At 39.6% G+C, this 20211-nt stretch overlaps 1 protein-coding gene across 2 annotated transcripts in view; it reads left to right on the forward strand.

The window, feature by feature from the left end:
* The window catches only part of b4galnt3b (beta-1,4-N-acetyl-galactosaminyl transferase 3b), a 28300-nt gene extending 11528 nt beyond the window's left edge, over nucleotides 1–16772 (forward strand). Inside the window, exons 4-21 of one of the 2 annotated variants that reach the window (XM_084734242.1) lie at nucleotides 1540–1635; nucleotides 3739–3829; nucleotides 3934–4034; nucleotides 4132–4199; nucleotides 7247–7325; nucleotides 7473–7539; nucleotides 7758–7895; nucleotides 7983–8092; nucleotides 9113–9213; nucleotides 9438–9505; nucleotides 9604–10136; nucleotides 10179–10792; nucleotides 11700–11959; nucleotides 12931–13084; nucleotides 13168–13240; nucleotides 13325–13478; nucleotides 14266–14392; nucleotides 15824–16772. In XM_084734242.1, coding sequence (XP_084590368.1) covers nucleotides 1540–1635; nucleotides 3739–3829; nucleotides 3934–4034; nucleotides 4132–4199; nucleotides 7247–7325; nucleotides 7473–7539; nucleotides 7758–7895; nucleotides 7983–8092; nucleotides 9113–9213; nucleotides 9438–9505; nucleotides 9604–10136; nucleotides 10179–10792; nucleotides 11700–11959; nucleotides 12931–13084; nucleotides 13168–13240; nucleotides 13325–13478; nucleotides 14266–14392; nucleotides 15824–15935 — 2946 coding nt within the window. In that variant the 3' untranslated portion in view covers nucleotides 15936–16772. Of the gene's footprint in view, nucleotides 1–1539; nucleotides 1636–3738; nucleotides 3830–3933; nucleotides 4035–4131; nucleotides 4200–7246; nucleotides 7326–7472; nucleotides 7540–7757; nucleotides 7896–7982; nucleotides 8093–9112; nucleotides 9214–9437; nucleotides 9506–9603; nucleotides 10793–11699; nucleotides 11960–12930; nucleotides 13085–13167; nucleotides 13241–13324; nucleotides 13479–14265; nucleotides 14393–15823 lie in introns of both variants that reach the window. The other variant, XM_084734241.1, reaches the window with a different exon arrangement.
* The last annotated feature ends 3439 nt before the right edge of the window (nucleotides 16773–20211 follow it).

The raw sequence follows: 20211 nt of genomic DNA on the forward strand, positions 1-20211 counted from the left end.
CTCACTTGAAAAATTAAATATTAACAAGTTTTTCAGGGAGAGTGCACCAGTTAATGCTCAATAATTAACAGAAAACACGGTCAACAATATTTATAGGGACTGTGGTTCAGAAGAAAACTCCTTATAATCAAATTATGAGTAATATGTTTCCATAAAGATAAGTTGTATTTGTCATGTACTGTTTCAGTGTTTTGACCATTACAAACACAATTCTATTTACCTTCACTGAATTAGAGTGAAGGCTGTATCTTAAAGCCTCTGGAAACTCAAATCCACAGTCTCAGAGTCCAGGGTCTCATAAACATATTAGTTGGCATCTAAAAAGTACTAGAAATTAGTTTTTTTATCCAGCTTCATGTTATCATCTAAGTTTTTGTACACTTTCCTGTGCAGTTAATTGTAATATTATCAAAACTGCAATATAGCAAAGTACAATATCCAAGTTGCACAACCAGAAACAAATTTCAAGTTTTTGAAAAAAGAAAAAAAAAGTGTAACAAACAGCAGTAAAATGAAGCACTGGCCTGCAGATCTGTGTTTGGTACAGGCCCCAGTAACTGTCACATCATTCTGATTTTAGCACATTCTTTTTTTTTGTTTGTTTGTTTGTTTTCCAGTAAAAAGAAAATTGTATTGCAAAAATGACCATTCCATTCCCTCTAATTGTATCACATTTCACAATTTTAGTTCAAACAATCAAAATAAGACTTTTTTATCATATCATGCAGCGCTACTTTTCTGTATTAGGTTTAAATTGCATGTCTTTGTGCTTGGCCATTTCCGCAATTAATTCCACAAATCAGTCACTTAAAATATCCAGGTCATTTGCTGAGTTGTCCCACTCAAACGAGTGGCTTAATTTCCCTCTGAAACAAACAGTAATTTCAGCTCACAGGGCACGGGAGTTGATGGCCGACTGTTGCCTCAATCTGTGGCAAGTAGCACTATTTCGGATCCAAACTAGCGTGCTAAAACACCAAAGTCACAAACTAACTAACCAATCAAGGTGGTAGTAGTCCAGCAACTCTTGTGTCCTGTGAGGTAAAATTACCATTTTTGTCAAACACGTTCTGACGGCTTTGAAGAGAATCTAAATATAGCATACGCTTAAACTGATTTTTAATTTTCTTTTAAATGTGTTCTCTTTTTGAAGTGGTTAAAATATATTTTATGTTTTGTTGGGACACATAATATATAACTAAACTTTAATTTCATATAGGCATTTTTACTATTTAAGGCCATGTTTTCACAGGCTTTACAACCCAAACAAATAAAGCCAAAACTATCTGCATGGCTACATATCATCATAGGTGATGTGTTATTTAAGACTGAGTGTGTGTACACAGGAAGAGTGGTGATGGATGATAGGAATCAGGTGACAGTTAAGACCTGTCCTGTCATTGTATTGTCAAGTGGTATCTAAGGAAGTCTGTATTTGTTGGCTTAGTTTGCTGAGCTGTGAGACCAGATGGTTAATTGTCCCTCTGCTGACTGACTGCAGCACAAACATCACCCTCGCTCTCTCTTTTCTTGCCGCAGTATAAGGGACAAGCTAATCTGCACGTCTTTGAGGACTGGTGTGGCAGTTCTACAGCTGATCTCTACAAGAACATGCACTACCCGCTGTATCCTCATGTAAGTTCAAACCTTGTCTTCTGCATACCTGCATACTTGCAACACTTCCATGTTCCCCAAATTTCTTTTGAATATTCCAAAGCTAGCGCTGTCCCATTTTTTTGTTTCTCCCAAGAAACTCCCCTCCTCCTCCTCAAATTTTACTGTGAGTAATCACCATACATGGATCCATAAGTTTTGTTTGTTTGTCTGACATCACGCAAGTTGCCAGGTTGTCAATGAAATACAAACAACACACACAATCCACACACAATATACAATTTCAGCCCATTTGTCACCGCAGCCTGGCAACCTACCACCTGATTAAAGGGGTTTTAAAGTTAACTGTGCACAGGCAGAGGGGTCAGTTAAAGTTAACTTTACATTGTCAGAATGTCAGGGCAGGACAGCGATCCACCTAAAAAAATTTATTTGAAATTTATGAAGCGCTGGACTGGGACCTGGGGTGTGGGTACATTTACATCTGCTAGTCACCAGGATGGTGACCATGCTTTTTGTAAAGCCCGTAGGGCTGATTTTAATACAGGGCACTATGGAAAAAATGATGTGGGTCGACATATCAGCTTTCAACAGAACAAACACGCCATTGAGGCACAGAAGGGTTTGTTTATTTCCTTATGTGTTTGCTATCTCTGACTTCACTACTAGTGAAGTGTATGGATGCATTGTTATGACATTTGGTGCACACACTGGAGTGTGTATCTTTTATGTCAGAGGCTCTCAAACTTTTTTCTGGCATGCCTTGCTTCAACAAAAAACATTCACACCCCACACCCAGCATGTTTTCAATGAATCATTAACAATGTTAGGTGAGGCAAGAGATAAAACAGGATCCAAGTTGAATTTTAGTGAAATAAAAGTCAGCATGATAGCATCTGCAAATACTTGTTTGTTTATTTTCCCTTCATAAATCATATTCATTAAACTTAGTTTCACTTCTTCCCCTGGTCATCCGTGCCCCACCTGCAGAGGCACTATGCAATCGTGGAAAGCTGCTTCCAATTAAACTTCACAAATGGACATGAAAATGTTTTTCCTAAGATTTAATACTTATTTTTTTTTGGTTTTCCAGGATTTTTCTGGAGCTGTTTCACCACAAAAAACAATTTATTTTGGGTTTATTAAACTTTGAGTATCTCCTAAGATGGAAGGAAGAATAGTTTGCATCAACAGTATACTCATAAATCAACCACAATTATTAGGCACGCTCTCTGTCATTATAAAAAGTAAGACGACCTACCCTGAGATGATTTATGATGTGACGCTATATTGACTGGAAAAATACCAAACAAAAGTATACTTAAAGCAGGTCTTTGCTTTAAGTATACTTTTGTTTGGTATTTTTCCAGTCTCTAAACACGACATACTAGTAGAGGTTGATTTGGGGCACGGCGACTGTGAGGATGCCGGCGTGCCGGCATGACATTAGTATTAAGTTCAAAGCACTTCTTTGCAAATTTACAGCCTCACAAAACTGCTTGTGGGCGGCAGACTCTTTGTCTTATTAGTTCTCCAAGTTCCTTCACAACGCTTCACAATATGTGTTGGTTTTTCATCACTTTGTTTTGTTTTCTACATGTAACGCATGGGCTAATATTTAGAAATATTAGAAAAACTCTATGAATCGTAGCATCATAGGGTAGAAGAGAATACATACACACTATATACAAAAAACACACTTTGTGAACAAGTACTATGAATTATAGAATTAGAAATTACACCCTGAGCTAGATTTAGGTGATGGATATCTGATTCATGGTGTTTTCTTTTCTAGTTTTGCACCAGAGGACAACATTATCGACATTATTTTTGCACTTACAATTATCTTTGAGCACCTTCTCTTATGTGTTGTTTTTGAGGGATAGTGCTGTATTTGTTCAGCTGACCGAAATGCAGCTGAGTGTTTCATGTAGCAAAGACATTCCTGCACACACTCTGACACAAGTGTAGGCAAACACACATACACACAGACACACACACGCTCGGTTTTCACTCAGAGGTGCATTCTACATCCATGTGCTAGATCCCCATGTCCCTGCACTCAAAGATGTAGTCTCACGTTGAGTAAACATCATGGCTGATCCTCTTTTCTCGCTCTTTCAGTCCAGGACTACAGTGAAGAAGTTGGCCGTCTCTCCTCAGTGGACCAACTACGGGCTCAGGATATTTGGTTATCTACATCCATACAGTGACGGTACAGCATACAGTCATCTACTTCCTGTCTGTCACCACACTTTGTGCATGCATGCATTACATCTCCCTCGATCTGTCTCTTTATCTTTTTTCTCCATCTCTTAGGAGAGTTTGTGTTTGCTGTGAGCTCTGACGACAGCTCTGAATTCTGGCTCAGCACAGACAACTCTCCCCTCAACGTGCAATTGCTTGCGTGGGTTGGAAAGGTACGCATGTCATCTGTGTTAGAGGGCCATTTCCTCATATTACTCATAATATTCCTCATATAATAATATCTGTAATGTTTGTGTTTTTTTTTCCTAGACTGGCATAGAGTGGACCGCCCCGGGCGAATTTGAGAAGTATTCCAGCCAGACCTCCAAACCAGTTTGGTGAGTTTACACCACCACTACATTTTATTTGTCAGCTAACCATCAACAACGTGACTAGAAAAACAAACAGTACACTACTGTGTTCTGTGTGCAGTATTTAACCCTGCTTAGATATGTCTCTTTTCCTGACTTGCAAAACTCAACTGTTGGAGCCCCTGAAAACTTCTTATCTTAAATATCTGAAAGTAATCTTCATCGGGACTGTGTGGGTATGGTTTAATAAGATTTAATTTACAGTGGCATCTCCGTCTTTCAACATAAACCACCAACCCGACAACTGTCGTCAGATCCTCATTCAAGTGTTGAAATTCTGGGTGACACAGACATATTGGATATCAGGTTTCAGGTCACTTCTACTTCAAATGCACAAGAAGAGCACAAATAGTAGACAATTACACAGACAGAAAATATGTTTTCAGGATCTTTAACTGTGCACAAATGTCGTATCATTATCAATTAAAGGGAAAATTCACCACTTTTCATGCAGATGTCCAGTCAGTGTTGATGGTAAATGTAGTAAATTGAAGCAATAAATTCCTGTGTGTGCTATGTTGACAGAGAAAGCTTAGTTCTCCTGCTGTAAAATCTGTTGTTCTGTCTGCATACAGTGATGTCGCAGTCGCAGTGATGTCATTGATGTTAAGGAAGAACTGGAGGCTATTTCAGCTAGGACTTTCCCCTGAAGGTGGAAGACTCAAATCATCAGTCAGAGACCCCTCAGTCGACTGAAATTCCTCAAGTCAAGCAGATTTTTTTTTCTATTTGCCAGTCAGTGTGCATTTCTGTAACAGGATAAAACACAGAGAAGAACATTTCAGTGAGTAATTATAAATACTAGGAGTCGTAAATACAGTTTTATATTAGCTGGCGCACATATTAAAAAAATACATGTGGCAACATGAGCTGGTAGTTAACTGATGACAGACAGTGAAACCAGTAGTTAGTAAACAAGTTTAAGCTCTTCGTTTTTTTTAGCTACATCATTATTACATCATTACAGAGCAATGTAACAGTATGACTGGTGGAAAACTTTACAAACTGAGTCTCAGTTTCAACAAACCACAAAACTAAGTGTCATGGAGGCAGAGAATAGTGATAGAAATGCAAAGAAGGTGACACACTGCAGTGGCTGGCATGCTGCCTGCAGCCCAGGAGAAATGCTCTGTGGTACACTGGGATTTTATACCCGGCTATGCGCACAGGAGGATGCACACTTCTGCTTTCTCTGACTGTGTGGAAAACTGATGTTTTCACATCACAGATGACAAAGAAAGACATTAAAATGAGAGTCTCACAGGTAAAACATCAACTTGACTGACAATATTCTGATTTGAGTGCAACCCTAATTTCAGTTTGGATTTCTGGTCTCCACCTTAGGAGGCCCAAACACTCTTCTAGCTCACCCTCTGACTACCCTAACACTATGTTTTGGCCAACATTGTAAAAGCTGTAGGCTAGGGTGGTGATACACAGCAACCTGGGCATCAGAAGCTACCATGCAATGCATCGTGGAACGTGTAGGCACTGAGGAATTTATTGGCTCAAATGACTATGTTTATCATCAACAGGGGCACCCCTCAATATAATATAAATCAATGCCTCAATATAAGTGCTTATAATCTAATCGGCAATTGTATGTGAAAATGTATATGCCCTTCTGGGAATCCAACCCAGAATTGTTGATGTGGTAAAAACTCAGTCTTACTGTTAAAATGTGCATAGGGGCTGGAAAAAAATTAGACCACCACTCAAGTGATGTCACTGCTTTTTTACATCCTGGAAAGCTTTGTCACACTGTGTGGGTGTGGTTTACTGTAACTGAGCAGGAAGTTTTGTACGCTACACAATGTATACGAGTTTGGTGAGTCAGCACTTCAGAGGACATTGTATTCATTTCTTAGAGAGCTACCCTAAGTCTTCTCATAACCACGACTTGCATAACCCAAACCCTTACCCTAACAAGTTTTCACCCTGAAATTTATGATTTACATTATGGGGACTTGCAATCTGTCCCAGTAAGGAATATAAATCCCCACAAGAGACTGTGTAAACAGGTTTATATCCCCACAGCATGAGGAATACGTCCACATCAAATCAGACAAATGCATCAGCAAAAGTAAACAAAAGGAACACAAAAGAATTCAAATTGAACAATACTTTTAAGGGACAAATAAATTTGTATGTTTTAAAGTTTGTGCAGTACCTAAAATCGGTTTCATAGAGGACCGTAATGACGCTCTGACACTTTTTTCCTTCAAGTGGGGAAGAAATAATTGAATTTTGCATAATCCATTTTTGATGATGCACCCGGGGCACCTCAGGTAAAGTTGTCATATTGACATTTAATTGATGAGAACAATGTGATTCAAACCGCAGTCGCAGCAGAGAGAGTTCATCCGGACTGACTGCCTTGTCAACTTATTCATAAGTCAGTCCAACATATGATTATCGTTGACTAATATATGCAAATATGCCACCATAGGAACAGCGGTTATATGACCTAAAACAAGCCACAATGTGAAGGGAAAACTTGTAATATATTTACTTATTATAAATCATGAAAAGAACATGATATGTCATCAGAGATTAAGGAAACAGCCAAGTTAAGACTTTCCCCTCTGACAACAACCATCAGCCACTGTGGTTTCCTTTTCTATTCCGGCCTGTAACTTATGTTATTGTTTGCCCGTTTCATGTAAATTAGAGTTAACATCAATGCACTGAATATGTAAGTCTCCATTTTTAAGTCATAAGAAACAATTTGTAATCTTTTAGAAAGAGTAGATGTTTCTAATGGTTAAATCGAGCAATATTTTAATGGAGTTGGGTGGAGTGTGTGTGCATACATGGTTGTGCCTGACTTACTTAAACAAATGGCACTACTCCTCACAAGAGGAAAAAGACTGATACACAGATGTTTATCTGAGCTTCTACATCCTTTATGTGAAGCCAAGCAGGAACTACACAGCTGCATGACTGTAATTCTTTGAAGTTTAGTGTCTGTGTCTAATGTGAGGGTAACGTAGAACTGCTTTACTGTCTGACAGGTTGTCTGCCCAGAGGAGGTACTTTTTTGAGATTATCCACAAGCAAAACGACAGAGGGACTGACCATGTGGAGGTGGCAGTAAGTAGCTGCACTCTGCAGTCATAATCGTTCACAGTCTCATTTCAGTGGTTCCAGCTCTCACGTCAGCTCTGTGCTCATTTTCATGTGCAGCGTGAGTAATAAAGTGGAAGAGACATGCCGCTCTTTGTGTTTGTTTTCACACAGTGGCAGCTCCTGGACCAAGGCTTTAGGTTCATGGTTATTGAATCCAATCACATCTCCCTCTATGTTAGTAAGTACACAAAACCCCACACATCATTCTTGCTGCCTCAGTGAATCTTTATTAGTCTAGAGCTCAGGGAAAATCTCCATCACACGGTGTCTCATAATCCTGTTTGCCTTGATTATTCTGCAAGAACGCTCAAACCTGTAAATCAACTCAGCGGTTTTGTTTCACAGTAAATACAGCGCACTTGTCTTATTCTTACGCCCTGTGGCTTCATCCCACAGATGAGTCTGCCTTGTTGCTGAGTGAAGTTGCCCACATACCACAGACGGCTGCAAGCCACCAGCGCACCCCCACAAAACAGCAGAGCAGTGCTGCAGCAGACATGCTGAATGAAGATCCGCGAGACACTCTCTACCAAGGTGAGAGACGGCTCTCTGTTCTCTGCTCTCACTGTCCCAGTGAATGCACAAATCAATCTCAACTCAAATCTTTGTGTTTGTTTGCAGTGCCTATGATAAACAGCAAGTACCTACAGGGTGTTCTGCCTGACTGCTCATACAAACCCAGCTACACAATCAAAGACTTCCCTCTGCTCCGTTACCAAGGACTGCAGTTTGTATGTATTTATGTAGTTTGTTTATTTTACTTAGATTGCTACTGGTCAAGCTCCAGATCACTTTACTCGCCACATAAAAGGGTCCTAAATACAGTGTTTGACTTAACAAACTATGATAAACATAACTGGAAACTACCCAGGAAGCAATTTCTTTTGTTTATGTTGCCCCACAGTGATACAGAAAGCTTTTTTCCATCTTTCGTGGCCCTTCCTTATTTTCTTTTTAAATTTGTTCCTCTTAAGCCAAGCACTGTTTTCTATATGAGAAATATAAATCATGCCAGCACACGTACACAATGTCTTCTGAGGGCTGATTTGAAGAGGGTCATGCTGCACCCATTATAAAAAAAAACATCTAGTAGCAAAGCTCTTCATTTCTCTCAGATGATACTACCACCGATGCTATTCAGCAGGCTCATTATTAGCCATTTTGCTGTGGCTTCCTGGAGTCTCTGCTGGTTGCTTGGCAACCCAATTGTGACAGCAAGACCCAAGGATATCTCTGCTCGGCCAAGAAATAGTCTTGCACATGACCACAACATGTCATTTTTTTACATTTTGTTTTTTGTAAGATTAATCAAACAAGACATAACGTGTTAGTCAGTTAGCTTTAGATGTGCTGGTAGGCTGATGTTTTTTTGTTTTTTTTAAATTAAAGCTCTCAGTTTAATACTGATGCATCTATATGACCTACATAAGAAAACCAGAACATCCGCAAGAGGACTGGCTGCATCTGTACAGTTGTTCTCCTTGAAATCAAATGAAATGAGCCCGTGTTTATACCGAGAAAGGAAATATTAATATATTCTTTAAATTAAGGCAAATTTAAATATTATTCTTACTTCACATAAATTATGAAATCTGATATACATCCAAAAGCCTACATGCAGAATGTTCTGTTCTTATCTCAACTCTGCACTCACCTGTTTGTTTAGATAATCTTCATTATGCAAGATCTGCTGATCTCGTCAGTAAGCTCTAACAGCTTTAACAGCACGTCATTTCATCTCATCTCCCTAGGTTCACATGTCCTATGTGTACCCAAATGACTACACCCGACTCACACACATGGAGTCAGAGAACAGCTGCTTCTACCCTGAGAACCCCTACTACATGAAGATGTGAGACCTCACAGTTGATACACACAGTAGGACAGAACAGAATTAGAAGTAGGTTTACACCATGGCCAACAGAGGGTGCTGGATCCTTCAATCTACTGAGAATGTTTTACACAGCAGAAGAAGAAAATAGTCTGTTTTGAGATCACCTAATCTTAATATAACATTAAACAACAAACTTCTGCTAAATCTTTGTATAATTTTGTGTTTTTTCCTCTTATCTTCAGGTTTGGTTTCTCCAGATACATGAGACTAGACCGTCCTGAGGGGCAGGAATATGGAAACAAAGTCAGAGGTATTTTGTGGTTCCATTTTCATTAAAACTAATTAAATTACCTGTATTGTCAGTCTGTTACACTCTCTTTTTCTGTCTCTTCTCCTGGTGAATCCTAGATTTTGGTTTCCAGAGGAGGAATCCAGTACGAGATAAGGAGGACGAGTTTCACAATGAAGCCTATCAAAGAGAAAAGGAAGGCAGGCTGGACCAGAAGATAAATAACGCACTTTTTCCAGACTATGGCGATGATTATGATGATTATGCTCAGAAACGCAGGCGCAAGCTCTTCTCCATAGTCACACAAGAAACTAACAACACGCTTAAGAACACGTCTGACACAAAGCTGCACATAGATGCGTTTGAGAAGAGGCCTCATTCACAGCCTCAGTCAGAGTCACAGAAACGAGTCGAGCCTCTGCAGTTAGCAACAACACAAGCTTCAAAACATCACCTGCACCTGCAGCAGAACCGGACAGAGTTAAACATACAGGGCAGAGTGAAAAAAGCAGAACAGATAAAACCAAAAGGAAAGTTGAGACAAGCAAAAAGACAAAAGCTCAAATCAGTAGAGACAGTTGTGAGACCAGGACAGATAAATCCAGCTTTACCAAGGGACAAAGAGCAGCTTAAAGTGAAGGATCGATCAGTTGTCCCCTCAGAGCAGCTTAATTCTAAACAGCATCATATCCAGAAGTCAAAAGACACAAAGCTCCAGCATTTAGAGAGGGACCCTCCTCTGCCTCAAAAGCCCACAGTGGCCAAGCAGCGAAGGTTTGAAACCATAGAAAAACATCTTGTCACTCCAAAGAGAGACCGCCCTTTAGTGAGGCTAAATCAGAGGGACACAGATACGAGAAAACACCTCAGGGATAAGGAGATAGAGTTAAATATGCCTTTGCAGCAGGATTTGGAAAATAGCATCCACAGGGCGAAGATGCTCGCTAGAGGAAGAATTCAAAAGCGATCAGATGTGAAACAAGAGGAGGACCGAGCAGGGGAGGAGGACGAGGTTCACAACAGGGATTTGGACAGGAGAGACGCCAGGGAGGGTGAGAGAGACTCCCTATGGGGACCAGGAGAAGAGTTTGAAGTTCCGGACGACGAGGACCTCACCCCTGCGCCGGTGTTTGACGCTGAGGTCAACTGGAGCCAGACCTTCCAGGTCAACCACATGGACCTTCAGGCACAAAGAATAGATTGGATCGAACTGCGATGCAACATCTCAGGCAACCTGCTGCTGCACTCCAGTGATGCTCTGCCCATCGTCACGGCCTTCATGGACCAACTCAACAAAAAGCACCCTGGGTAAGTACTGTATTTGTATATGCTTCTTACCTGAATCATGAAATACATTTTTCTATTATAGGAGATCTTAAAGGGATAATTTCCAGGATTTGTCAGTTATTTTTTGCAAACACACCATTCAAAGTTGGCCCCTTCTCCTTGACTCAATGAGCAAGAAGGCAGTGATGGTTGAGTGAAGACAGGTGAAGACAGGTGACTAGAGTGAAGACAGGTATCAGTGTTGGCAAGAAAAAACAGTGAATCAGAGAAATGAAATGTTTTTTTTTACCTGATTGTTTTATGATGCCTGCATTCTAAAGCACAAATAAACAGAGCCACACCTCTGCATACCTCTGCACAATCCTGTGGGAGGGTGGCGAAGTTTGTGTGAATGCAGCTATAGTGTGTGCTTCATCCTGTGTGTGTGTGTGTGTGTGTGTGTGTGTGTATCTCAGCCACGCTTTTGGTCAAACAGACCTGACTAGACCGGACAGACCTGTAGCTCTTAATACACCCATGACATAGACAGAGAACAGAGGAGAGAGACAGAATAAGAACTTGATTCTCCCCATAGGTTCCTGTTAAAATTACTTCTTAAAGTCAAGCTATATCTACCTGCAACTCTTCTATCAGGTTGCACATATATTTAGAGCAGCAATGATAAATCAATTAATTGATTAGGTGATTTACAAAAATAATGGATGGGCTGGATGGGATGGGATTTTTGTTTTTTCAATGCTACTACAAGTGATGAGACTAAACAAACAACATCAATCATTTTTTTTGTTTTTATTTTCTTTGAATAGGAATATCATACCTTGGAATCAACCACACTCCTAATATAATTAAATATCAAGTACAATCATTTGCAGTAATTGCATACACAGCAGCACATTTCACGTTTCTTTTTATCTCTCTGTACTTTTAGACAGTTCACCTTGGTGCGTGTGGTTAACGTGGTGAAGCGCGTGGACGGGGTCCAGGGCAGCCGTTATCTCCTGGAGCTTGAGCTGAAAGATGTGAACGGCCAGCTGCTGCGCCTGTCGCACTACATCTACGCTCTGATTCGCCACAGCAGGCAACGCGGCAAGGACCTCAGTTTCCAACGGACACAACCTCAGCTGGTGCTGTGTAACCCGGTGGGCTTCCGCTGGAATCCGGTCGCTATGGTCCACTTCATAGTACCGGGTAGGTTCACCTTGACCATGCCCAGTTTTTCCTTGTCCATTGCTGTACTTTTTTGTGTGTTGGCTTCTGTTTCGACTTTTACTATTCACAAGAACATTCATCATTAAAGCACTCAGATGACACATGAAATTTAACATGATATAATTAATAACAATTTTAGAACACAACCACGTGAGAACCATTTTTAAAGGACATAAGATTAACTGTTTGCAATCACTAAAGTCACACAATAACACAAACTAACTAACCAATCAAGGTAGCGCCAGTGGCTTCCTGTCAGGAAAAAAATGTCTGTTAGCAAAATAAAGCGGTGAGAATATTCTAAAAATAGCTTACGCTTAAAGTAATATTGATTTCTTTAGGTGGACCTTTTTTAAGTTGCTAAAATACATTTTGCTGACCCAGTCCACGCCAGTTCGTTGCTTAGTTTCCATGCTGGTGGTTCCCTCTGCTTCCCCAAACTGGGGCCGAGTCAACCAGAATCCACTGTAGGTAATACAGCATCTCATAAAACATCACATTAAATAATACAAACTATCTGCATGAGAATCCTTGCCAATATTCACTTAATCGAAGAAAGAAAGGTCTCTGTTAGGTGTTTTTGTGCTTTTATTTAGCCATCAGTGTCAGATTTGAAGTTGTATAAACACTCAGTCTCAGTGGAGCTTTTGAAAAACTCTTTATGGCAGTGATCCAAAGCTTCCAGCCTCTGAAATGTGCAGGAATGAGGATCTCTGGGATGAGAGCTTACAAGTAAAATGTTAAAAAGGAATGCCTACTGGTTGGCACCCTGCAGTGTCTACCATTTGATTGCACCACTGCTGAAGTCAATTCTAGTATAATATAAAAGGTGAACTGAGGTGAACTGACTGTGGCTGCAGCTATTTTAAGTACATAAGCCTCATTTTATACCTTTTGTCTTTTTATGCACTACATGATTAACTGATCATTTGTGTGTACATCTCTCTCAGTGAAGAACCAGGCTCGCTGGGTGCTGCAGCTGATCGCTGACATGGAACAACTGTTCAGAGAAACTCGAGATGCCAACTTCAATCTCATCATCACTGATTACAACAGCACTGACATGGACGTGAGGAAGGCTCTGCAGAAATCCTCACTCCCCAGGTTTGTGTTTCACTTTTACACCGAATCCAAACGTGTGAAGCTAATTATACACTTACGATAACCATGCCTGTTGAATCGATCAGGTACGAGTATGTGAAGCTGAGCGGAAACTTCGAGCGCTCTGCTGGTCTGCAAGCAGGTATCAACCTTATAAATGTGAGTCACTCAGGAGTAAACAATTGATTGATTAAAGATGATAGATGTGTGAATAGGCAGTAATAATATCTTTTATTCTATCAGGATAACCACAGCATCGTGTTCCTTTGTGATCTCCACATCCGCTTCCCTCCCTCCATCATCGACACCATCAGGAAGCACTGTGTGGAGGGATACATGGCATTTGCTCCAATAGTCCTGAGACTGGACTGTGGAGCCACACCATTTGAGGCCAAAGGTAGACACAGATACCCCCTTACTGAATTCTTGTAGTCCAAATATTATTGCAGTAAAACTTTACCACCCGAGTCATCATTATCAGAAGTCTTTTAGTCGAGTGTTCACATAGCAGTAGGTTTCAAATGATTGGGAAGATCAGAAGAAGAAAAGTCACCATGTCTTACCGAGAACAGTGTTTTAATTTACTCAGAACTATCTAGCTCTTTAAAGAGATAGCTTGCATTATTTGAAGTGGGGTTGTATGACATAAAGTAGATGGCGCTCTACATTGCCCTAAATTTTGCCACGTTTGCCAAGTTTTTTGAAGTTTTTCTTTCAGTTTAACTTTACATATTCTCGCATTACTTCCGCATAATGGCTCCACTCCTTTTTTCTTGGTGTCACTATTGAGCCATTTTAAGAAGCCCTAAAGCCCTGCTCTTATGCTGCTTCCCTGTTAATTACTGGATTCAGTCTGAGGCGAGCAAATGTGTGACTTCAGAGTTGGAGGGGAATTTACACAGAAGTCTCCAAGTTCATGTCTTCAACTGTTAATCTTGTGTTGACATGTTGGACAAATAGCTTGATGCCTACAGGCAAAAACAGAAATAATCTCTGCTGGCTACACCTGTTTAAGTGAAGTGTGGTATACAGCCATGCCATGTTGTAACACGTGGAAGGTGTAGGTCAATAAAAAAAATAGACATTGGAAAGGTCTGTAAACCAAAATGCTGATTTTTTTGCATTTGCATTTGCAGAAGAGCTCTGAATAGATTTTAACGTAAACGTGACCATCTGTTTTGCAGGTTACTGGGAGGTCAATGGGTTTGGTCTGCTGGGGATCTATAAGTCAGATCTGGATGCAGTTGGAGGAATGAACACGAAGGAGTTCACAGACCGCTGGGGAGGAGAGGACTGGGAGCTCCTCGACAGGTGTGTTTCTCTCTAAAAGTCACTTAAGTTCGTTACTCATAGTTTTTTTAGTCTATTTCATGTTTGTTTTCACTGGATTTTATTTTGAACTCTACTGTGAAATTGCTGTTTTTGCTTCTACTATAACAATGAATTATACATTTCATTATACAAATGTCTGCACCAACAGTGATGGATACATGTTCAATGAGAGTCTTGTATGGGGACTGATGTTAGATAAGATTCCTGTGATAATATAGTTTCTCAATTTGCATGTTCTGAGTGTAACAAGTTCATGCATGCTGCTTTCTAGAGTTGTTTAAATTAATTCTAGGAAGACTGCCTGAACACTGGCTGTAACAGATGGAAATAAAGGAGTAGAGATATTTAAAAAATAAAAGCTGGAAGGCATTGAACATAGGAGATTGACAATTCAGTAATAGTGCAAGAGTGTACTTGTTGTTTTTCCCTGACGCAGTGGATCCCAAAGTCAACTTTTCACCTCATGAAAAAAACAAGGCAACATTTACAAACTCCTCTATTTTTATATTGCACTTCCAAACATATCAAAGCTGAAAAATAAGTCAAATTAAGCTGTGAAATATGGTGCAACTGTAAGACTAGTGATTACAGCCCCCAGTTGCCCTCTGGCAACACATGTTGCTGCACACTATTTTTCCAAGTTCATTCAGGAATAACGAAGAATAGCTGCTGCTCAAGCCCCTATATGAGAGAGTGAAATGAAGAACAGATGCAATGCATGATGTTATAATCAACACTTTTTTAAAACTTGACTTTATGGAGCTTTATGGCTCAGCGTTTAACTTTCTGGCCTGCAACTGTAACAGTTTTTGTTCGCTCTCAACAATTGCATAGTGTCATTTTTAGCTGAATCAGGCAGCTATTTTTAACAAAAATGCTCTAATAAGCCCACTGCACACAACCTGCTCAACACCAAAGCTGGACCGACACAACCATCTGGTGAACATGCAGTAGTGGAGCATTTAGTATCTAGGAACTTCTTTCCAGAAATTTCCTTGAGGATTTGATAGAGACCGAAAAACAGCACTTAAAGAGAGTGAATACTGCAGTTACAGAAACACGACTCGAGTTGAATGATAATGTTCCTCTGTAATTGCTTGATATGTAAATGAGCAACTGTTTGCTGACAACTTCACCATATCAACTGAAGTTGTGAAGATGAAGATATGTCAGTGTCGTGTCCACACCTCGTTTCCACTGAGCCAGCTGCTGTACATATCTTGCAACTGATCTTTATCAAACTTTGTAAACGGTTAGTGAATTCCGTGTAGTGCATCTATAAACTTTATTTGTATGGTCATTATAAAGTTGCAACTGATGTTTATTACACTTTATAGTTGCTTAATAAGTGGTTTATAAAAAATATATGGTCACAAAATGTGAGTGAGCAAACTCTGTTGTCTGCTCCAGGATCCTCCAGGGAGGTCTGGAAGTGGAGAGGATCTACTTGAGGAACTTCTTCCACCACTATCACTCCAAACGTGGCATGTGGAACCGGCGGATTTCGCCCAGCCACAGGTGACCTCGTCACTTGCCGCTGCGCCACGACCACGGTCGCCATGGAAACAGCCATGGCAACCAGAGCACTTTAAGGCCGGAGCTTGATTCCTGCTTCACAATGGTAACACCTGCTGCTGACCGACAGAGAGGCTGACACAGGATGCTGACATAGGATTGGACACAGTCCTCAGTCACATAAGCTCTGTGAAGTGGCAGCAGCGAAGGACGTTGCTAAGGCGATACTACTGATATGCTCAGACTTAATTTCACTGGATGTACTGTTGACTACTAAGAGGGTACTGGTCGACGAGTGCCACTGTGTAATACTACATATGAAGATACTGCAGTGCATGATGGGGAGCTGTACTACCAAAAGCAAGGAACTGACCTGATCCAAAGACAAAATCACACTCCAAGGATGTCTACACACACAAGTGTCCTAAAGTCTTGCACGTGAGTCTTAAATGGGGAAAAAAAGTCTTTTGTTTTTTGGTGTAAACATTTATTTGTCTGCAGATTGTTTATATGGTAAACACCGCCTTGTTTGTCATGTTGTAAATTATGGAAAATTTTATATTTATTATATCGATGTTTGTAGGATTTTTATTTTAATTTGAGTTTAATGTAAGTTTTAGAAATGGACAATTACATTTCAGACAAGTGTACCTCAGTTTAGTGCTCTCCCCTCTTTATCCTCATTAATATTAATTGTGCCTTCTGACTGTTATTCAGGTACTGGGGCCATATAGGGCAGTTTTTACAGAGAAATCAGGAAAAGCCTTAAAGGGATTGTTTGGATTACTTAAAGTGTGGTTGTATGAGGTATTTATTGATAGTCAGTGTGTTACCTGCTGTAGATGGTGGTCAACACAGCCCACTTTGGAGAAGCATCAGGAAGAAACTAAGCAATGTAGTGCTGTGGATGGGGCCACCGACAAAAGGTACTTTAATCACTTAAACAAGGTCGACCTAAAAAAATCAATATCAGTTTTAGTGTACGCTGTATTTAGAATATTTTCACTGTTTTACCTTGGTGTCAGTCAGAGTTTTCTATCAGGAAGCCAAACATGGCTCTCTTCCCAAAGCAACCAGACTCCATTGGCAAAATCAGTCATTTTGTCTTGCATAATACTGGAATTGACGGTCTACCACGGCTTCCATGTTATTGCTCTTCTTTTACAAACTAGGGGCATATCAACCACTGTCTGCTGTAGTTAATGCACCGACCATGGATATGTACCTCATGCAACCCCACTTTAAATAATCCAAACCATCCCTTTAAACTGGAATAATAATTGTATATTTAAGTGACTTTCTTGACTGTAGCATTTCGTTTTATCAGAGGACAGTTAGTTAAAAAAAAAGTGACTTGGATTTATACAGGTATGTCTGCATTACTCAGAGCATCACAGACACATGTATATCAAATGTCAGAAAACTGTGCATTATTGTGATCATTTTGAATATGTTACCCATTTATGTCTCATCTCCCTACACTGCCGCTTACCAAAGATAATAACTGAACGTTAAGTAGAGGGACCTCTACTCACTTACTACTATTGAAAATGTCTGTGTAAATATAGCATTAAGGGTCATTTCAGTCAATAACCGGTTTTACTGTAATTTGTGTCCATGTTATTTTTTATTGATCTACCTGCTGAATTTAATGGCTTTTCAAAAGAATAATTGTTTTGATGAATCTGTGTTTTAGGATGTTTTGCCTCAGTCTGTGAAGTTTCCCGTTCTAACAGTGGGAACTGCTGTTCTCACGGTGAATACAGACAGGAGCTGTAGCGTGTGAAAAAGTGATCTCGTGTGTTTATCATACTGTTGTTTTGTTATTTAAGACAAGACTAATGGCAGCATTTTCTGATTGTTCACATTCCGCCTTTAGCAAACTTGTGCCTTTGGTAGTCTTTTCAAATGGATGAACTGAACCATTTCACTTGTCATAGTGGGCGATAAAAACACAATGTTCTGATGCTGGGCTTGGCTGGTGGTTTTGGTTTGTAACACTGCCAACAGTTGTGTGATGTCTTTCTTGTCCTTTTTCCCTTTAACTAAAGGATTAGACAGTTTTGAATTGAGGTTTCTGGTTTGGCCACAATGTTAGATGTTTTCTCCTGTCACCTTTTACTCCTCTATCTCTTACTTTGTTGTTTTTTAGATATACCTCATCCCTCTCTTTGTGCTGGGACTTAACTTCTGCCTTATTGTGCGGTCTCTTCTCTCAGGGACAGTTTTTTTTTTTCCATTTTACACTGCCTTGACAAATCTGAGGAATAAATTTCTATTGTCTTTATTTTCATTGCATTATGTGTACTTCATCAATCATCTTAAGTAGCCATAATTCATCATGCATTAACCATGTGACATAACAAAACAGGTCATGCATTAAACTTTATATTATAGATTTACCCTTAATAGTGAAAATAATCAAGGAATCAAGCGTATTTATTATCATTATACAACACAGGGTTGTACAACAAAATTAGAGTTGTAGTTCCTTCATGGTACACTCAAAACACAATACAGATGATTAATTATATTCAGAGTGGAATAGGATAAAAAAATATATAAAACAAAATAAATACATATATACATACTCAGAGGCTTACCCCTTTGCAGCATGTATTTACCCCCTCTGTCTCCCCCATTTCCTGACTATGTACAAGCTGTCCTGTCCAATAAAGGCTAAAAGCCCCAAAAAATTATAAAAAAAAAATGATTGGTGTGAATATGAACAGTGAATTCTGTCAGGTTTGACCTGTTTTGTTATGTCGTGTGGTTGATGAATCATGGATACTGGTTGGTGACTCAGTTTGTACTACAAGCAATCTGAGGGCGAGACTGGAGCTCCAAACATTATGCAAATAAATGCTTCAAACTGGAGCTCTTGTGTGTGTGTTATCTTGAGACAACAGAAGTATTTTTTTTTAGATAATGGGTTAATTTATCTTGACAAAACAAAAAGTCGATTTCTCAAGATCACAGGATAATTATGCAGAACTTGGAAATAACAGTCTGGGTTATTTGATCAAACCTGATTTCAGCCTTCAAAAGCACTGGACAGAACTGTCAGGGAGGGCAATGAAATTTCTTAGACCTTGACTGATGAATAGGAGGAAACATCCTTTTGTTTACTGACATAATGAAATAATTGGTGATCTCGAGATAATGGCATTTAAAAAATATTGAGCATGACTGTTCTTGGCATCTGTGGGATGTTTGAAACATCTAAAGCTATTTGGATAATTTTGACAGCATTGTAATGCAGACACATAATACAAAAATGAGACCAAAACAGAGCATAGCCCTGTGAAAACTACGGCTCATATTTTAACCACTGAGTTTCACAGTGTTTTGTAGCTTTTAACTGCAGTGTTCACAGTTAGTTGTTGCTGAAGTCAGCAGGTCCATGACCTGGAACAAAGTCAGGCTCATGGATATAAAGGTTAAAGAATTCTGTCACCGGGTATTATCTTAAAGTTCATGCAGATGTTGTTCTTTTAACATTGTTGGATAAAGGCGTAGTATTTAACAGATTTTGACATGTGGGAGGCACTTTACTTCACAATCCTTCTAATCCCTTACACACCTTTAGCATACACCATATACACACATTACTGGTTCACAGGACAATCTCCCTGGGTTTGGGTTCCTGATTAATGGATCTTAACTGAATTAATTTTCATTTCACCTGAAGGGTAGTGAAAGCACAAATTCTCTATTACTAAATATTTCCAAAAATGAGTTACTTTTTTGATCTCATAGTTGTGACTTTTTAAAATCTCATAATTGATTTTTTCCTCATAATGATTTTTTTAAATTTCATAATCCTGACTATTTTTCTCATAATAATGACTTTTTATCTCCCAAGTGTCTTCGTGGCAATGTTTAAGCTTTGTAACATACTCTCTTCAGTGTGTTTTCCAATCTTTGCTTACAGAGGGGATCAGAGGTGTCAAATAACTCATATATCTGCTGACAACAAAAAGATAGATAATAATGAAAGGAGTTGGGCAAATTCCCTCAAAGGTGTTCCCCAGAAGGTGTTCTTGCGTTATTGTGTTCACGAGAATGGGATGACCTGATAACATAATGCCTCTGCCTATGAAAACATAAAGTAAAAAAACACCTTTAAAGGTTTTTCAAGAATCCTGAGTCTCACAGAGGTCTTTCAGCATACAGTCATGAATGTGCAGAAAAAAATTAGGCTGATCAGTCCAGTAGTATCAAAAAAATGCATACTCATGCATGCATGCACTCACACGCACACACGGAAGCAATTGCACTAG

Source organism: Lutjanus erythropterus, chromosome 13, assembly GCF_056507025.1.
Source record: "Lutjanus erythropterus isolate fLutEry1 chromosome 13, fLutEry1.hap2, whole genome shotgun sequence".
In the NCBI taxonomy this organism is placed as follows: Eukaryota; Metazoa; Chordata; class Actinopteri; order Lutjaniformes; family Lutjanidae; genus Lutjanus; species Lutjanus erythropterus.